Source organism: Thamnophis elegans, chromosome 4, assembly GCF_009769535.1.
Source record: "Thamnophis elegans isolate rThaEle1 chromosome 4, rThaEle1.pri, whole genome shotgun sequence".
Taxonomy (NCBI): Eukaryota; Metazoa; Chordata; class Lepidosauria; order Squamata; family Colubridae; genus Thamnophis; species Thamnophis elegans.
The window spans coordinates 76,267,037-76,282,902 of record NC_045544.1 but is presented as its reverse complement, the minus strand read 5'-3'; the positions used below and the strand labels follow the sequence as shown (position 1 = coordinate 76,282,902).

General features: G+C 40.5%; 1 protein-coding gene across 1 annotated transcript; it reads left to right on the top strand.

The window, feature by feature from the left end:
• Positions 1-925: 925 nt before the first annotated feature.
• LRRC73 (leucine rich repeat containing 73) lies at positions 926-13,550 on the top strand. The gene is made up of 6 exons (XM_032216559.1): positions 926-1,990; positions 3,891-4,051; positions 7,668-7,790; positions 9,484-9,584; positions 10,856-11,039; positions 12,769-13,550. Exons 1-6 carry the CDS (start codon positions 1,719-1,721, stop codon positions 12,837-12,839), a joined length of 912 nt encoding a protein of 303 aa, XP_032072450.1. The 5' UTR covers positions 926-1,718; the 3' UTR covers positions 12,840-13,550.
• The last annotated feature ends 2,316 nt before the right edge of the window (positions 13,551-15,866 follow it).

Genomic DNA, 15,866 nt, shown 5'->3' with positions numbered 1-15,866 from the left:
CTGGGACAGCTGACAAAAGGGAGTTGAGAGTGGATGGATTGTGTACTTTCTGGATTCCTATGGGATCATGTAGGGGTCATGGCTGGCTCTATAGGCAAAAGGGGAAATGCAAGTCCTAGGGGTTTGTCTGAGCTAATCTTGTCAACCTTTGGCATGTTTCTTATTTTGAAGTTTCTGTTTGACCCAGTCTTCCTGAATGGATTACCAAATCTGCATTTCTAAAAGCTGGCCTCTTCTGCTTCTGCTTGGAGCTGGTTGAGACTGGGCTGGTTTCTGCTTCCCTTAAGACTCCCCCCCCCCATTTTTCCTTTAGGGGAAATATTCCATCCTGCCTTTTTAATATTCCCTAAAACATTTCATTCTCTAGGAGGGTGGGTGAATGCTGGCTTTGTACAGAATCTGGTTAATGGGGGAGGGGGACAATACCCCTGAGCATCTGTCAAGTAAACTGTGGACTCCCAGGACATGATCTTCGACCTTTGGGGTCAGGAATTTCCACCCAGAAGCATCCACAGGATAGAAGTTTATCCAAAATTAGGACAGCCCCTTGGCTCTAGTCCAGCTATTGCTTTTTTTAAAGTAATTGCAATTCTTCCATCGAACCCCACCTGCATACTTTTTCTTTTTCTCTCCAGACCCGGGGGAGGAAGAGGTACAGGAGAGGGATGCTTATGGCTCCTGCAAGGGATCAGCCCGCGGAGGGATTTAGTGTGAAAAGTGGTGGCTGCAGGCACCGCCGAGTGGCTGTCTTGACAAGAGGCGGCGGCGGTGGCGGCTCCAGTATCGGAGGGTAGCCATAGAAACCGGCACAGCGCCACATCAAGCTGGATCCTTCCTTCCCCCGGGACCCAAGGAGGAGGAGGCAGGACTGGCCGGATCCGCTCCGCGCGTCGGTCAAGCTGCGTCAAGGGCTGCAGCGGTAGCCGCGAGTGCGGTAAAAGCAAGAAGAGGAGGAGGCGCCGGGGAAGGGAGGCAGAGTCCGCAGTCTCCGGGCCGGAGGAGTCGGGCCTCGGTTGGTGCCAGAGGAAAAGCAGGTGGGGCGGCGAGGAGAGAGCAGCAAGGCGGCGATGACGACTGGAGCTCTGCGGATTGGAAGAAGCGCGCAAGGGTTTCTTTGAAACGGAAGAAAACCCGGAAGATACTCGGCGGATCCTTCGCCGGCGGATTCCTAGTTCCCGCTTCTGCAGAATCTAGAAGATCCGCTTTGCCCCGGATTTTTAAATCCTGGAAAGACTTTGGCTCTGATTTGGATTTTGCATTTCGTATTCCTGGCATTTCTGCTGCGCCGCCTACCCGTCCGCTCACTTTTCCACCCATCCTTAGAAATGGTGCGCGCTCCCTTTCCCCCCTGTCTAGACGGCAGGCGCTGTTCACCTCCGAGCTTTTAACTCGGAATTTACTTCAGTGCAACCAGGCGTCCGGATTGATGTCTCTCCGCGGGTCCAGTTCGTGCAATACGCCCGGCAGGATTTTTTCCGAATTGCAGATTGTTTTGATCAATGCATTCCTTTCATTTAAAATCGCACCTGTCCTCCGATTTTACACAGGATTAAAAGACTGTCGGCTCACTCCTTTTTGTAACGCTCTGCTTTTCTCTTTTTAAACTGGGTTGCAGAGCGCTCCCGGTGCGCTAATCTGGGTTTCCCATATTTTTTTGAGGGCAGCAATCCAGATTAACATAGTTCAACTGCGGAAGGTGTTTGCTGGTTTTCAGAGCGATGTTGCCAGGATCTATTCAGATCTCTGGGGAGACTTTATCCAGTGCAGAAATTCGGGATATTTGTGAGAGCTTGCGGGAGAACTCCATCAAACTGCTTTCCCTCCGGGGTTGCCAAATTTCCGATAGAGATTTCGGTCGCATCTGCAAGGGGGTGGCAGAGTCTCATTCCTTGGCTCAACTTAATCTTAATTTAGGAATTGTTTCCAATATCAATCGGGTCAAGCAATTGGCTGAAGCTCTGAAGACAAACCGCTCTGTCCAATCTTTATTGTGAGTAGGTCCTCCTATTAGTATCAACCGAGAATGGTGCCTCTTACTCCGGGAGGTACAAATCCTGCAGGGCAAATGTTGTGCTGATTTTTTTTTTTAAGTTATGTTTCATTGACTTAAATGGAATGTACTCAGGCATGAGGGAGGGCTCCTAGAATTCCTCAGCGTAGTTCTGTTATCCTTTCAATATTGTTAAATGGTTATTATTCCATATCTTCCTGTCCTGGAAGATGGGATTTTAATGCATTTTAAAGAACCAGGGGTTATCCAATCCTAAATATTGATAATCACATCTGTTGAATTCTCCAGAGTAATAGGTAGACTTTAGCAAATGCCACAAATTAGAATGTTTGCTATTTGGGCTGGAGCTGATAAGTCAAAATCCAATCGATTTTAGTAGGAATGCAATTTTTCACCCTAGACACAAACATAGACCCATATTTCGTCGCATTATGTTGGTGGAATAGTTAAATGAGCTTCCAAATCTTGCATTCATTTTCAGAGGAAGTCTGAGACAGACCTCTTAAATTTATTATAATTTTTTTAAAAAGCTGCTTTAGTCCCTATAATTACAGGTTGTTAATTGGTTCTGAGAGATGCAATGAGTACCAAAAACTATAAAAACTCTAATCCTAACCCAAACCAAAGACAATGCACATTTTAAGGCAATATGTAAAAACATAGGGTTATATATCATTACTTTACATGAGAAATAAACCTTAAAGCTAATAGATTAAATAAAATAAAAACTTCACTTACCTGTGCTAATGAGAAAAAAAGTGCAAAAATATACATAATTACCACAGAAACTAAGACTAGATTGCAAGGGAACATGTAGAGAGCAAGAGCTACCCATGTGACTATTGGCTGGAAAGGGTAGTAAGTCGCAAGGCACCTAACACTGCAATACAACCAACACCAACAAGCTCTAGGTTGTGTGTTGAATATCAAACAAAGGATAAGTATCGTGTTTCCCTGAAAATAAGACAGGGTCTTATTTTCTTTTGGCCCCTGAAATAAGCACATGCCCTTATTTTTGGGAAGGTCTTATTATTTTTTGAGGTGCAGGAGGCGATGAACATGGTCACCTCAGTGTTTTAATATTTTTAGGGGAGGGCTTATTTTAGCACATGCGCTCAAAAGCCCAATTCGGCTTATTATCCGGGAGGTCTTATTTTCAGGGAAACAGGGTATCAGGACAAAATTTTCTCAACAAAAAGCGTGGAGTAACAAATCCGATGGCTGCCTCTGATATGGAACAGTTGACCTGAACTTGAAGGCTCGTTATAAAAAAAAAACACAGCAGAATGTCTTTCACCTAAATTAACAAGTAACTTTCATGAACAAGAATCTACCTAAGAAAAGTCTCAGGGGTGTCCAGCCTTGGCAATGTTAAGATTTGTGGACTTCAACTCCCAGAATTCCTGTGCCACTCTAGCTGGGGAATTCTGGGAGTTGAAGTCCATATGTATTAAAGTTGCCAAGGTTGGACATCCCTGCTTTTCGAGATGACTTCCAACAAAAGAAATAGGCTCCTAAACAAGACAGTTTAGAGGAAAATATGTATCAATAGGCTTTTAGAGAAGACATTTTATCAGCATTTTCTCCTCCCTGTTTCAGAAGGCTCAGGTGTTCCTATCCTCCAGTATAACCTTCCTGAGTTTTTTTTTTACCAGTGCCTGGTTTTATTCATTTCTGAAAAACAAATACAATATGCAGCAAGTATGCCAACTGGTGTTTCTCAACGTCAGCAACTTTTAAGATGTGTGGACGCTGGCTCAGAATTGTGGGAGTTGAAATTCACACATCTTAAAATTGCTGACATTGGGAAACACTGACCTAGGCTTATCATTTGCAAGTCAAAGAAAAGTGAGACTATAATTCCTTTTTCTTTACGCAGCCTTCATGGAAGTCCTCTGACAGATGCTGGTCTGGCCATTCTCAACCCAGCTTTATCCATCCATCCATCCCTTGTGGCCTTGGATTTGGGAGACTGCATGCTGGGGGATGAAGGTATCAACTTGATTTGTGGCCTTCTTCCTCCTGATGGGGCCAAGTCAGGTAAGGAAGAGAGGAACTGTTGTTTTTTGCAGCTGTCTCTTTGGTCTTTTGCTCCAATAAAGCAAAAGGGATTGTGGGAGTTCCTTAGCCAAAAGAAATTATGGCTTTGGTTTCTTAGTTTAATGGGCTCAAACCAGAAATTTTCTGGTAGATGATGAGGCTTAAGGGAGTTAAGAATAAATGAGTTTCAAGCAAAATGTTTCTAAACATTTAATAAAATTATATTAAAAATGATTTTCAACTCTTCACAGACAATATTAAGAACAGAAGTTTACTTCTTTTCATGTGAAACTAGAATGGGCTCTTGAAAAACACACACACACACACACACACCCCAGTGATGGGTTCCGGATCCCGTTGCAACTGGTACGCTGCAACGGGCCCGGCGTTCACCATGTGCATGCGTACTTCACCTGCAATGCTCCAGCTGCTTGGCGGAACATTGCACAGGCACCATACGCTCTGTGTGCGAAAGCTCCTATCAGCTCAAATACAGGTAAGGAGGATGGGTGGGCCCTCCAGAGCACCGTACCAGAACGGTACCTGGTGCTCCCAGCAGGCACTGGTACGCCCATACTGGGGCGTACCGGTCGTATCCCACCACTGATATATATTCAAGGTAAACTCTGTACCCTGGAGATGTGAAGCATTCTTCTATAACATAAAAGGTGCTCTGTAAATATCATGCATTTTTTTTCTGCAAAACAACTACATATAGCAAATATCAAATCTGTAATTATTAGAAATAGTACCAGAGAATGCTTGACTGAGTAAAATGCACCTTTGCCTTCTCTGAATTTATAATCTCTCCCCCCACCCTTATTCTTCACTAATTTCTAACCCAGATTCAGTAGGAATTCAAGAGTGGAAATGCTGAATGTATGTTGTGCTGAATATGGATCCTTGGTATAATACAAAAATAAATTAATAGATCTGTGTTTATATACACATATAAATACACATACATACACACAGTTATATAACATATACACACATACACACATTGTAGAGGCTCTGCTCTGATTTGGGGCAGTCATATTAGAATGATAACATCCAAGCATAAAGTTTTGGTCAGGGCATCCAAGATTCAGTAATTGGTAATAATACCACCTTTTGGAGTTTAGTAAAGCCTGTAGAGTTGTCTCAAAGAGAGATGGGTGGCAAACAGATCTAATAAATAGTACCACAATGACTAAGTTTTGTTTGTTTTGTTTTGCTTTCTGTAAAAACTCAACTGAGCTAAATCCAAGGCAAATTCATAATACTGGATGTTTTTTTATTTCCAAGATTGTTTCTAAAGGATTTAAAGCATTCCAGTTAGATTAGGAAACTCAAACCGTCAGAGGAAAGATTAGTTTAAACTAAGGATTGTGTAAATACATTTGAGCTCCAGCTTCAGTTGTGACCAATCTAGACTGCTGATTGTGTATAATACAAACATAGTTGTTAAGAATTTGGACGGAACATTTCTATCTAGCCAAAACATTATAGAGGCACAACAGCTGAGCAACCACTTATAAGGCAGTTCGTTCTATTTACCTAAGAAAGAAAGATTATTTTGTATGCTTTCAACCAGTTTCTGCCTAATAGGAAACTACTGCTGTCTGGAAAGCAACCTACTGAGATCTGTAAAACCTGATTTGCTCTGCATACATATTTTCAATTTACCTGCTGTCTGTATTTGGCTAGAGTTTTTTTTAAACAACCTGCCTCCGTTTTTCCATTAGGAAAATTGATAATTAAGAATTCCTCAATACAATAGATTGCAGGGAAGCTATAAGGCTCTCTTGTACTAGCTGATGTCAAGAAAAGTACCACTATATTATTATTCAAATATAAGCAAGCGGAAAGATATCTGTTATATTGTTATATTTTTTCTTTCCCAAGTTAGAAATAAATTAGACTGTGACCGTGATGATTACTTTTCACCTTCAGTTAAGGATAAAGTTTTTGAATAAGAAACAATCATTTGAGGTTGCTGTTAGTAATTGTACTTGTTTAAACATTCGTCCTTAGGAATCCAATCAAATGCTGATTTTAAATAGACAAAAGTTTCATAAGTGAAACTTCCTGATACTATGGTACATTTTAAAAATTAAGTGATAAGTGATAAGTAATACAATCTTAAAAGGAACACGGTGGCTCAGTGGCTAAGATGCTGAGCATGTCGGTCAGAAAGGTCGGCAGTTCGGCGGTTCGAATCCCTAGTGCAGCATAATGGTCCCGTTACTTGTCCCAGCTTCTGCCAACCTAGCAGTTCGAAATAATGTAAAAATGCTAGTAGAAAAATAGGGACCACCTTTGGTGGGAAGGTAACATCGTTCCGTACACCTTTTGCATTTAGTCATGCTGGCCACATGATCACAGAGAAGTCTTTGAACAGCGCTGGCTCTTTGGCTATGAAACAGAGATGAGCACCACCCCTAGAGTAGGAATGACTAGCACATATATGCAAGGGAACCTTTACCTTTACCTTAATACAATCTTGTTTTTCTGATTATCTAAAACCATAATAATCTTCCCCTGGAACATATAACTACGGTATATATGTTTATTTAATTGAATACTGTTAACATCTTACCTAATTATATAATTTCTATAATACAGTATGTTTGCATACATTATCAGTTCAGCTGCTCAGACATATGCATTCATATGGAGAAGTGTAAAATGCTAATCAGCTGCAGGTGTGGAAATGTATCCCTAAGTGAAAGGGTAATGAATATATACAACATTTTAAACACATATTCTCAATATAGCTTAATAAACAATCTTCTATTTTGAAAGTATATTTTGATTATAGCATCCTGGGGTTGTAGACGAGACATATAAACTGTAATACAGGCCCAATCTGTTACATTTATCTTTTTTAATTGATAACTCTCAGTTCTCGACATATGACTAAATCAAGCACAAGGTTTCCGCTGCTAACAAGGCAGTTGTTAAGTAAGTTTTGCAATAGTTGTCAAGTGAATCATAGCAGCTGCTCCGTGAACTTGACTTTCCCTATTCATAAGTGTGAAAAATGTTACAAGTCACATTTTTAGTGCCGTTGTAACTTTGTGCGGTTACTAAACAAAAGGGTTGTAAGTCAAAGGCTACCGGTAGCTATCGTTTGGATTGGAGAATCAGAGAGTAGAACTTCAAATATTCCTGAAACTGTTTTCCCCAATCTTGTGCTCCAGAAGTTGTGGGACTGAAAGTTGCAACATTGGGCCCTACTGGTTAGGATTTCTGTTCTCATTTCAGCACATCTGAACAGCATTAGCTGGGGAAAGGTAGAACATGATCAAATATTTAGCTTATTGTTGCATTATTGTGACAATTGGGGTGGTAAGATAACTCTATTGGAGCTTGCCTCTCAGCCATTCAAGCAACTTGAGCTCCTTTTGCTCCTGAAAATGTTTTGCTCTACTTCTAGTTTCTCCTATATCTAACATAGGTTACCAAATAATTGTAGTTTAATTGTACTAGTTTGAACAAGAGCCTATTGAAAATACATTTTGAGGTTAATTGATCAAGGTTGGATAAGTTTCACCTACATGAATAATTCAGTGAATGGAAGAGGCTTTGTAAAAGTTGCCTTGAGGTCACCTGGCTTTTCTTTTATACCTAGGATTGAAGGAACTGACTCTCAGTGCAAACTCTGGCATCACCCCCAAGGGATGGGGACGTCTGGCTATTGCAGTGGCTCATAGTTCCCAAGTGCGAGTGTTGAACTTGGACTACAACCCCCTGGGTAAGAGGATTATTTGGATTTGGATACTTGGCAGTGTTTGTGTCTCCTTCCGGCTATGTCCTTCCGGCTACTAGAGATCTTGCTGGGATTATACAGGTTATAACATTTAAGGCTTGCATCTTAAAACAAATCCAGATAATACCCAAATGGAGCTTCTTAGAAAGCCATTTGGTCTTCTCGGTTAGGGATGCCATGGGTGCCCAGTTTTTGGATTTGCCTGGGTCTCATCGACTGAAGAGGAATCATCTTGGGCAGCGTATAAAATATGTAGTTACTGTATATAAATAACAAACTTCCTTTAATTTTTTTTATAAATCTTGTAGGGCTTCATTACTCATTGGCCAGGGCCTGATGTGGTCTGTGGGTTTGACATGGTTGCCTTATACCAATAGTAATTTAAAAGCAGCTTATTCTGTGCTCTAATCAAGAGGAGCTAAGGACTATAAGAAGGCTACTTAGAAAAAAAGCAAATTTGGCAGCTGGTGAAGCTGCTTTCTACAAAATCAGCCCAATTGTGCCAGCTTATCAGGTGTTTTCTATCCCAGCCTTCTATAGCCCATTGTCTTCTGGATGTGTTGGGACTGTTCCTCCCCCACCTGATCTTCAAAGGCTGGTTGGGGACTTGGTAAATTTTCAGTCAGGTCTTCCCTCATCTAGTTTCCCCCCCTCTTTTTTTCCCCTTGTCTGTAAGCCAGGCCCATTTTGTCAGGAATAATCTCCCACCCACATGCTTAAAAAAGAAGCAATAAAAGAGAGCTTAAGAGACCACTCCATAATTGAAAGCTGAAAGCACAAAACCAAACCTGCCATCATCACGTACTCTATTCTGGAAAAGTAGGACGGAGGACTACCCCATTCTACACAAAGGAAGAGCAGCAGAGCACTATTGGGCCATCTGGAACCAAGATTATGAACTACCTCTGCAGATTCCACGGCATTTGTGGGGTCATTGGCTGGATTCTATCCCACATCCTGTAGAACTTTACTGCTGGGCTTGGTGGTCATAAGTTATTCCTTTCCCAGCTGCAGCTTCAAAAAATAGCAAGGCAAGGAGGAGTTCCAACAGTAGTTGCCATGGAAACTTCTTCTCTTCCCAGCTGCATTGCTGAGCTGATTTGGCAGCTGGTGAGCCAGGCTGCTCTGTACTACTCATCCCACTAAAGGAGATAGATGTGAACATCTTGGCCATATTTGTGAACGCCCTACCTCACCTTGCCCTCTCAGGATGGATAACACCCCCTCCCCTTACCCTCCACACACACCTCAGTTCCCAAGGAGCAGTGTATATCCTTTCATCTGCTAACCAATCATAAGCTGCTAGAGGGCTACTCAGAGACAAGGAGAGACAAGGATTACTCAGATTTGCTCAGTGTCTGAGGATTTTATTTTTATTTTTTTGCTATTGTTTGGCTATAGTTTGCCAAGGATGAAAAGCAGGAGGAAAAGGAGAATTTTTTCACATTGCCTAGCATCCTGCACTGTCAACACACGGTAAAGTATTAACGCAGCATCTTCTTTATAAAGCTGCAACTATGGAATTCAGCATTAGGAGCCATAATCTGAGGGAAAGTGGAGAAACTTTCAGCATTCAGATGACTATGGATGTCCCTCACGTTCTGCTACTCTTGAAGTGGGTCCATTTGGTAGAGCTGCACTGTGTTTTTCTCACATCATCTGGCTTTCTGTTCCATAGGTGACCAGATAGCAGCGATGCTGGCTGTTTCAGTGGCATCCAGCCGCACCTTAGAAGTTTTAGACTTGGAAGGGACAGGACTTACCAACCAGTCGGCTATGGTAAGGAAATATCTCTTTTTGTTGCCCTTATTCTTCTTGCCTGTCATGAGTCAGTGTGACCAACTGCAAAGCTTGCACATAATTTTCCCCTCCCCGTGTATTTTTCCTTTTCTCAAGGGACTCAAGAATTTACAATTACTTAAAACTTTTAATGATGTGGAAGACATCCTACCTCCCCTTAGATTTGGTTTGATGTGAAGGGAGTGGGGTGGGGTTTGGTTTGGTTTTGAATCAATAAAGATGGACATAGTCACAAGTGTTAGGGTGAATTAGTGATAAAAATACTGATTCTCTTAAGTGATGCAGAACTTGCTCTGTGTAATTATTGGGAAGAGAAAGAAATACAACTGTTGTAGGTTAATTGGCCATTCAAGTCTTGTTAATCCCATGTCATAATAAATACATTTTAGATCTTGCAGGACTCGGTCTGAGTCGGTCACCAGAACCAAAGGGTTATTCTTCCAAGCTTTCAGGCTCATGCTGAAGCCCATCCTCAGGGAATTTCTCTCTTCAGAATGTGTGCACGTGGCTGTTCTATGAGTTGTATTTATATGATGCCTGATTGTCTGTGGTTTTTAGTTGTTGATTAGGGTGTTGATGGCTAGCTATTAAGTAGTTAGCTGTTGTTTCAGTGTGCTACCACACACTTGGCTCCTAAATACATGGTAAGCTGGTGATGGTACATCAGCACTCCTATTGACTGGTCAGGGGCCTGTTTTCCAGTTCTCTGGCTATTTTTGTCCCTGCTCAGCCAACAATCTTAATAGCTGCAAAATTGAATGCATGTCCTAATTCATTGCAATGAGTTTGGATCCTCTCATTTAACCGTTTGCTCTTGTTCTTGCAGTCTGATGATTAGCTTCCTCCCAATCTGTCACAGGGGCAATCCATGCAGGGAATCTGGTAAATTACTTTAGAAGTTTCTCCTACCTCCAAATAGCAATAGCAATAGACTTATATATCGCTTCAAAGTGCTTTACAACCCTCGCTAAGCAGTTTTACAGAGTTAGCACATTGCCCCCAACAATCTGGGTCCTCATTTTACCCACCTTGGAAGGATGGAAGGCTGAGTCAACCTTGAGCCTGGTGGAATTCGATCTGCCAAACTGCTGGCAGCCGGTGATCAGCAGAAGTACCCTGCAGTATTGCACTCTAACCACTGCGTCACTGCGGTTCATGATGTTTGTAGTACATTTTATTTTTCTTTCCTTGGTCACCTAGAGACTAGAGTGAGCCGTTACTCATGATGCCTCTGTTCTGACTCAATTCAGATCTTATTGGACATGGTAGAAAACTATCCAACAGCTCTGAGGACATTGATCCTGGCAGAGAACAACATTAGTCCTGAACTACAGCAGCAAATCTCAGACCTTCTTTCAGAGGGAGAGGAAGAAGATGAGACTGTGAACCATGAAGTGATGGCCAGAGAGAAGAATTCCCGGATCTGTCAAAGCAGTAAGATTGGTTCCCTCTTGAGAATGGGAGGTGACACTGTGTGGGAAATTTACACGGATGTGGAATTAGGATATTGCATTTTTTAATCTTGATTTATTTGGAAAGAAAAGAATTTTCTTTACTAGAACACTGGTCATTTAGTCTTTAGTATGTTTTTATCATATTGTAAAACTAATTTGTATTTCAGTCAGTTTATCTGACTTTATAAAGGGGAAAAGTATATTAAGCTATGTAGGACAGTTTAAACAGACTAGATACTTAAATAGCCCACTAATTGAGACTCCTAGTGATGAGATGCTTTTTCAAATATAGAGGAATTCTATATTTCACATAAATTGATGGAGAATGGATATGTTCTCATTCTTGTAATATTGAAGTTTTTATACTTGTATCTCCAAATTGTATTGTTCTTTCATCCCAATATTTATTTGTATTAGCATAATTGGCATAGTTTATCTAGAACTGAAATTCCTCTTTCAGGATGAAATCTTAATAGAAGCTGATGGATACTAAATTTGAATATAAATTAATAGTTAATGCTTTCACGGAGATGGCAAACCACTTCCAAAATCTTTTCAAGAAAACTGCAGGGAAGACTTCTGGGGAAGAAACAACAACCTGAAGATGGCACCACAAAAGGTGAAGCTGACCATGACAGAATGAAGACCCAGCGAGTAGACTGCCTCTCCATAATTTCTCTCCGGACAATGAGAGGACTTGAGATCACCCACAAGTGCTCCAGATAGTTATTCCTCATGGAGAGACCTTGAGACAGTGATCTCAGTAGCTTTAAAGCTCTGGGAGATGAGGGAATAGCCATTTTGTTCAAATTCCATTTGGCTCCTCAAAAAGACAATTGGTTCGTATTCTCCCTTTCTTAATCACTTTTGGAAAATACTTGTTAACTGCTTTTCAGCTATTAGGAACTTTCGAATCACAAATTTTACAACACCTAGTGAGTCTCCTTCAATCCTTTGTGAAATAAGTTTGAAATAGCAATTCTACTTAGTCTTATATACTGCTTAACAGTGCTTCATTAATTATATTAATTATAAAATATCCTTTATAAACCTTGTCATTGGACTTTTTTCTGCCCAAAGTCTTTAGTCCCCTCTAGTGTTTTTATTTCAAAATTGCAAATTTTCACGTTTCTATTTCTTATTTTTTAATAGACTTAATTCATATTACCATGAAAATACTGGGTTTTTAAAAATTATTTCCCAAAAATTTAAACAAAAGTCCTAATATTCCAAAACTGTCTGGTCCCTTAATTTGTTTGTAACTTAAGTTCTTATTAAGCTTTTTGCTGTTTACCTCATTTCTTTTCATTATGCAGGCTGTTAATTTAATTTTGTATTGGAAACTATGTTAACTCAGCGGCTGGTTTTTACAAACTTGTTGCTTGGAAGATTTCTGGCAACTTTACAGACACTTCAAAGGTGTTAAGAAAGAGGGGCTTAATGAACCTGGTGTCTTAAAAAGGTTTTGCTGCAATTGGGGATGGCTTCCCTTCTCTCCTGGTGCTGAAACCTGCAGGGAACTGCTGTGATCACTAGATAAGAGATCACTGGATTTTCACTGTTGTTATTTTGAGACAAAGTTAAGAGAGAAATTCACAGGCTGAAAATTAACCATTTTGCTTTTGGATTTTGGCAGCACTATCTATGGGGCGAACGGAAGATTGAAAAGTTGCCAGTGTCAATGCTAAAGAAACTTTTTTCCATTTCAGATTCTAGTTCCCAGATGGTCTTGGTAACATCAGGCCTTGGAGAAAGTCTATTAGCGGAAACAGAGATGTGAACAGAATGTCTGATAAGAAAAATATTTCCATGTACTGTATTTGGAAAGATCATGTATTGGTGGAAATGTGTATTTTCACACATCTTGTGTAATGTCTACTGTGCTTCTGAATTCATGTGTGCACAAAGCAAAGATAGGAAAGCTGATATGCCTGTATGCAAATACTGGGCTGTGTGACTGAAGATCCGTATATTAGTCACCTTCCTTTTCCTACTCTGGAACCAGATTCTAATTAATCAGTCCTTATCATCTGCTTTTGATGATTCAGTTGCTGTATTTTTATATTTTGCCATATTTAACTGATCTTTGAGAGAAACTGCATTTTTTCAGATGTATATATTTATGTAATGAGAGATATTCTTTTTATTGCTTGTATTTATGCTGAGGTAAAATTTTATAAAATTCACAAAAACATGGCAGAGTTCTGATCTGCGTATGGATGAAAAAGTTAGAAGGGAGGAAATGTACACTGAAAATAGTAACAGCTCACCTGAGCAAGTTATTAGTAAAACACTTTGGCTGCTTGACTCCACGTATCTTACAGTCTTACGAAAAGCAGAATGCTAATATTGTAAGAACATTTTCAGCCAAGTCCTACATTGAACTCAAATTTCATGTACTTTGCTGTCTTTACTTTCTCAAAGCCATTTTGATATACTCTTTGTTTCACAAAATGACAATAGGCCATTAAAAATAAAAGCTACAGCAATCACATAATTGATTGTGGAAATAATATTGATAAATTAATTTAATAAAATGTGGATGCCACCCAACTCTCACATGATTCTGGGTGGCTCTTTCAAGTTGGGGCTAAAATGAGAGGTGCATACAGTAGCCACCAAAGACAACTTCTTGTCAGTGAATAGGTTGCCCTGCTCAGATGGCTAAGGCCAAGTAAGACACCCATAGTAGCACATTATCCATTGTCACCTCCCTATCCTGCTTCAAGAGGGGAACATAGTCAACTATCAAAGCTGCAGGCCATGAACACATTCCACCTACAACTCCAGAGGGTTCATCCCTATCCAAAAACTATCACAGGGGACAGAAGCTAGCAATGCTAGATACCTAGCCCTCTCTGCCCTCCAGATGGAATACCGGTGTTGAATCACATCTTCCTCCCTGAAAGCCATGGGCCAGAGATCTCTAGGATCAAGCAAGAATTCACCAAGTAGGCGCAGATTTCCTAGATTAAACCACCCTACTCAGCCATGGAAGTGGAGATAGAAAGAAAATACCACTATGGATGATTCATAGCCAGATTAATTTACAGAAGCAAACGAGAGAAAAGTAGCACCGTTCTCCCTTTTGTCCCCCTTTCTTCCTCCCTAGACTTCCACTGCAATGGTCAAGAACTAGGCTGATTGCAAGGGGAAGAAATATGAAACAGGTAAGCAAGTTATCCTGTCCCACCACGTGTACATTTGGTTGAAGAGGAAGACATAGTTCTCCTTAGATTGAGCAGATTAACATTCATGTGCCAAATCTATCAGGTTTTTCCGAAAAGCAGTCTTTTCACCACTAGAGGTGGGGGGGAGTAGTCTGTAAGTCCCTAGACTAAAAGAATCAGAATTGTTTGTTTCTATGGGTCCTCTGTTAGATCTGTTGGAATTGGGTGTAAAATGGGGTTAGGGCTAGGGTTACGCTAACTCTAACCCTCGGCGTACAAATTCTATAATTTTCCAAAGGGAAATTCCTGGACCTGTTCTCATGATACCTCTGATTTTGGAAGCTAAAAGTATATAAAGATGCTTTTAGAATATCCAGAGGACAGAATGAAGATTATATAACACCGAATCCATTAGCTACTGCCTTAGTCTTATACTAAGAACTTTCCTTGCCTATTCCATTTTCCCTAGACTTTTGATCCCATAGCCAAGGCATGATCATAATAGCAAGCCTGGTTTTATGGCATATATTAACCTAAATTACAGAGTTTTCAGCAGAAGGCATGATTCTAATGTAGACAACAAGTGACAACTTTGGGTAGAATACAGGAAAGCAAAGTTATAAAATCAGTCCTCATATTAGGATTCTTCAAACATGATAATCTATTTAGAAAGCCTCTAGAGATATGGATCTTACTGAGATTGAAAAAAGAAACTCCTAACCAACCAAAAACCAATCAGCATATGCCTAACCCTATTCTTAATCACCACCACCAGGACATCAGAGTTTCCCCATTCCTTCTGCTCCTACCACACGCAAAGCAGCATCCCAACTGGCAACAAGGGACACATTATTTGGGGGAGGCACAGAAACCTCAAATGTGGTTCCAGCCAGGGAAATATACTTCCCCACTGGCAAAAGGGGAGAAGTAAGCACCAACCACTATTTCCGAATAAATGGAGTCTAGAATTTTCTTTTCTGTGGATCCCAAATAACTTCATATATGTATGGATTGCTTGGGACACATCTCCTCTGTCACCTCTCATAAAATGCTGTGAGCATAACTATTGCAATGATTGGATGAAACATTTTTGGCAGAACAGAAGGTAGTTTCTAGCAAGGACTAGAAACTATCCAGATTTAAAATTCAACTCTCAGGGACCGCTCTGGTATATCATAAAATGCCCTGATTTTGCTAAAGACCATTTGACTTACATGAAGTTCTTTTTCTACAACAGAAACAGGGCATCTAGCTCACCTAAGTGTTGTTCGATATATATCAATTTAAGCAACTAATTCTACACAGTTTAATCCTACACACACACACACACACACACACACACACTTATTTTTTGAAGCGTATTTTCATTAAATAATCCTGGGAGTTGTCATACTGAAACTGGTGGATAAATTGTATCTTCCCCCAGAAAGCACTCCGAGAATCTTCTGGTTCTGCCCTGGGTGTGAATGGAAAGAAGATATCACATTACAAAATCCTCTGTCCCACAGCGTGGTAAGTCCAATGTACCAACTTTTTCTTGTTTAAGAATAAAATCCAAAACAACTATTATTAAGGCCCACATAAATGTATCAATTAAAAAAAACTTCATCCCCCAGGAATGTATCAACAATTGTTTC

Bases quoted from the DNA above. Each gene is read 5' to 3' on its own strand.
- LRRC73 (XM_032216559.1), top strand. From the start codon at position 1,719: ATGTTGCCAGGATCTATTCAGATCTCTGGGGAGACTTTATCCAGTGCA. The intron at 4,052-7,667 runs GTAAGGAAGAGA...TTTTATACCTAG, and splicing joins TCCTGATGGGGCCAAGTCAG to GATTGAAGGAACTGACTCTC. The intron at 11,040-12,768 runs GTAAGATTGGTT...TTTCCATTTCAG, and splicing joins TTCCCGGATCTGTCAAAGCA to ATTCTAGTTCCCAGATGGTC.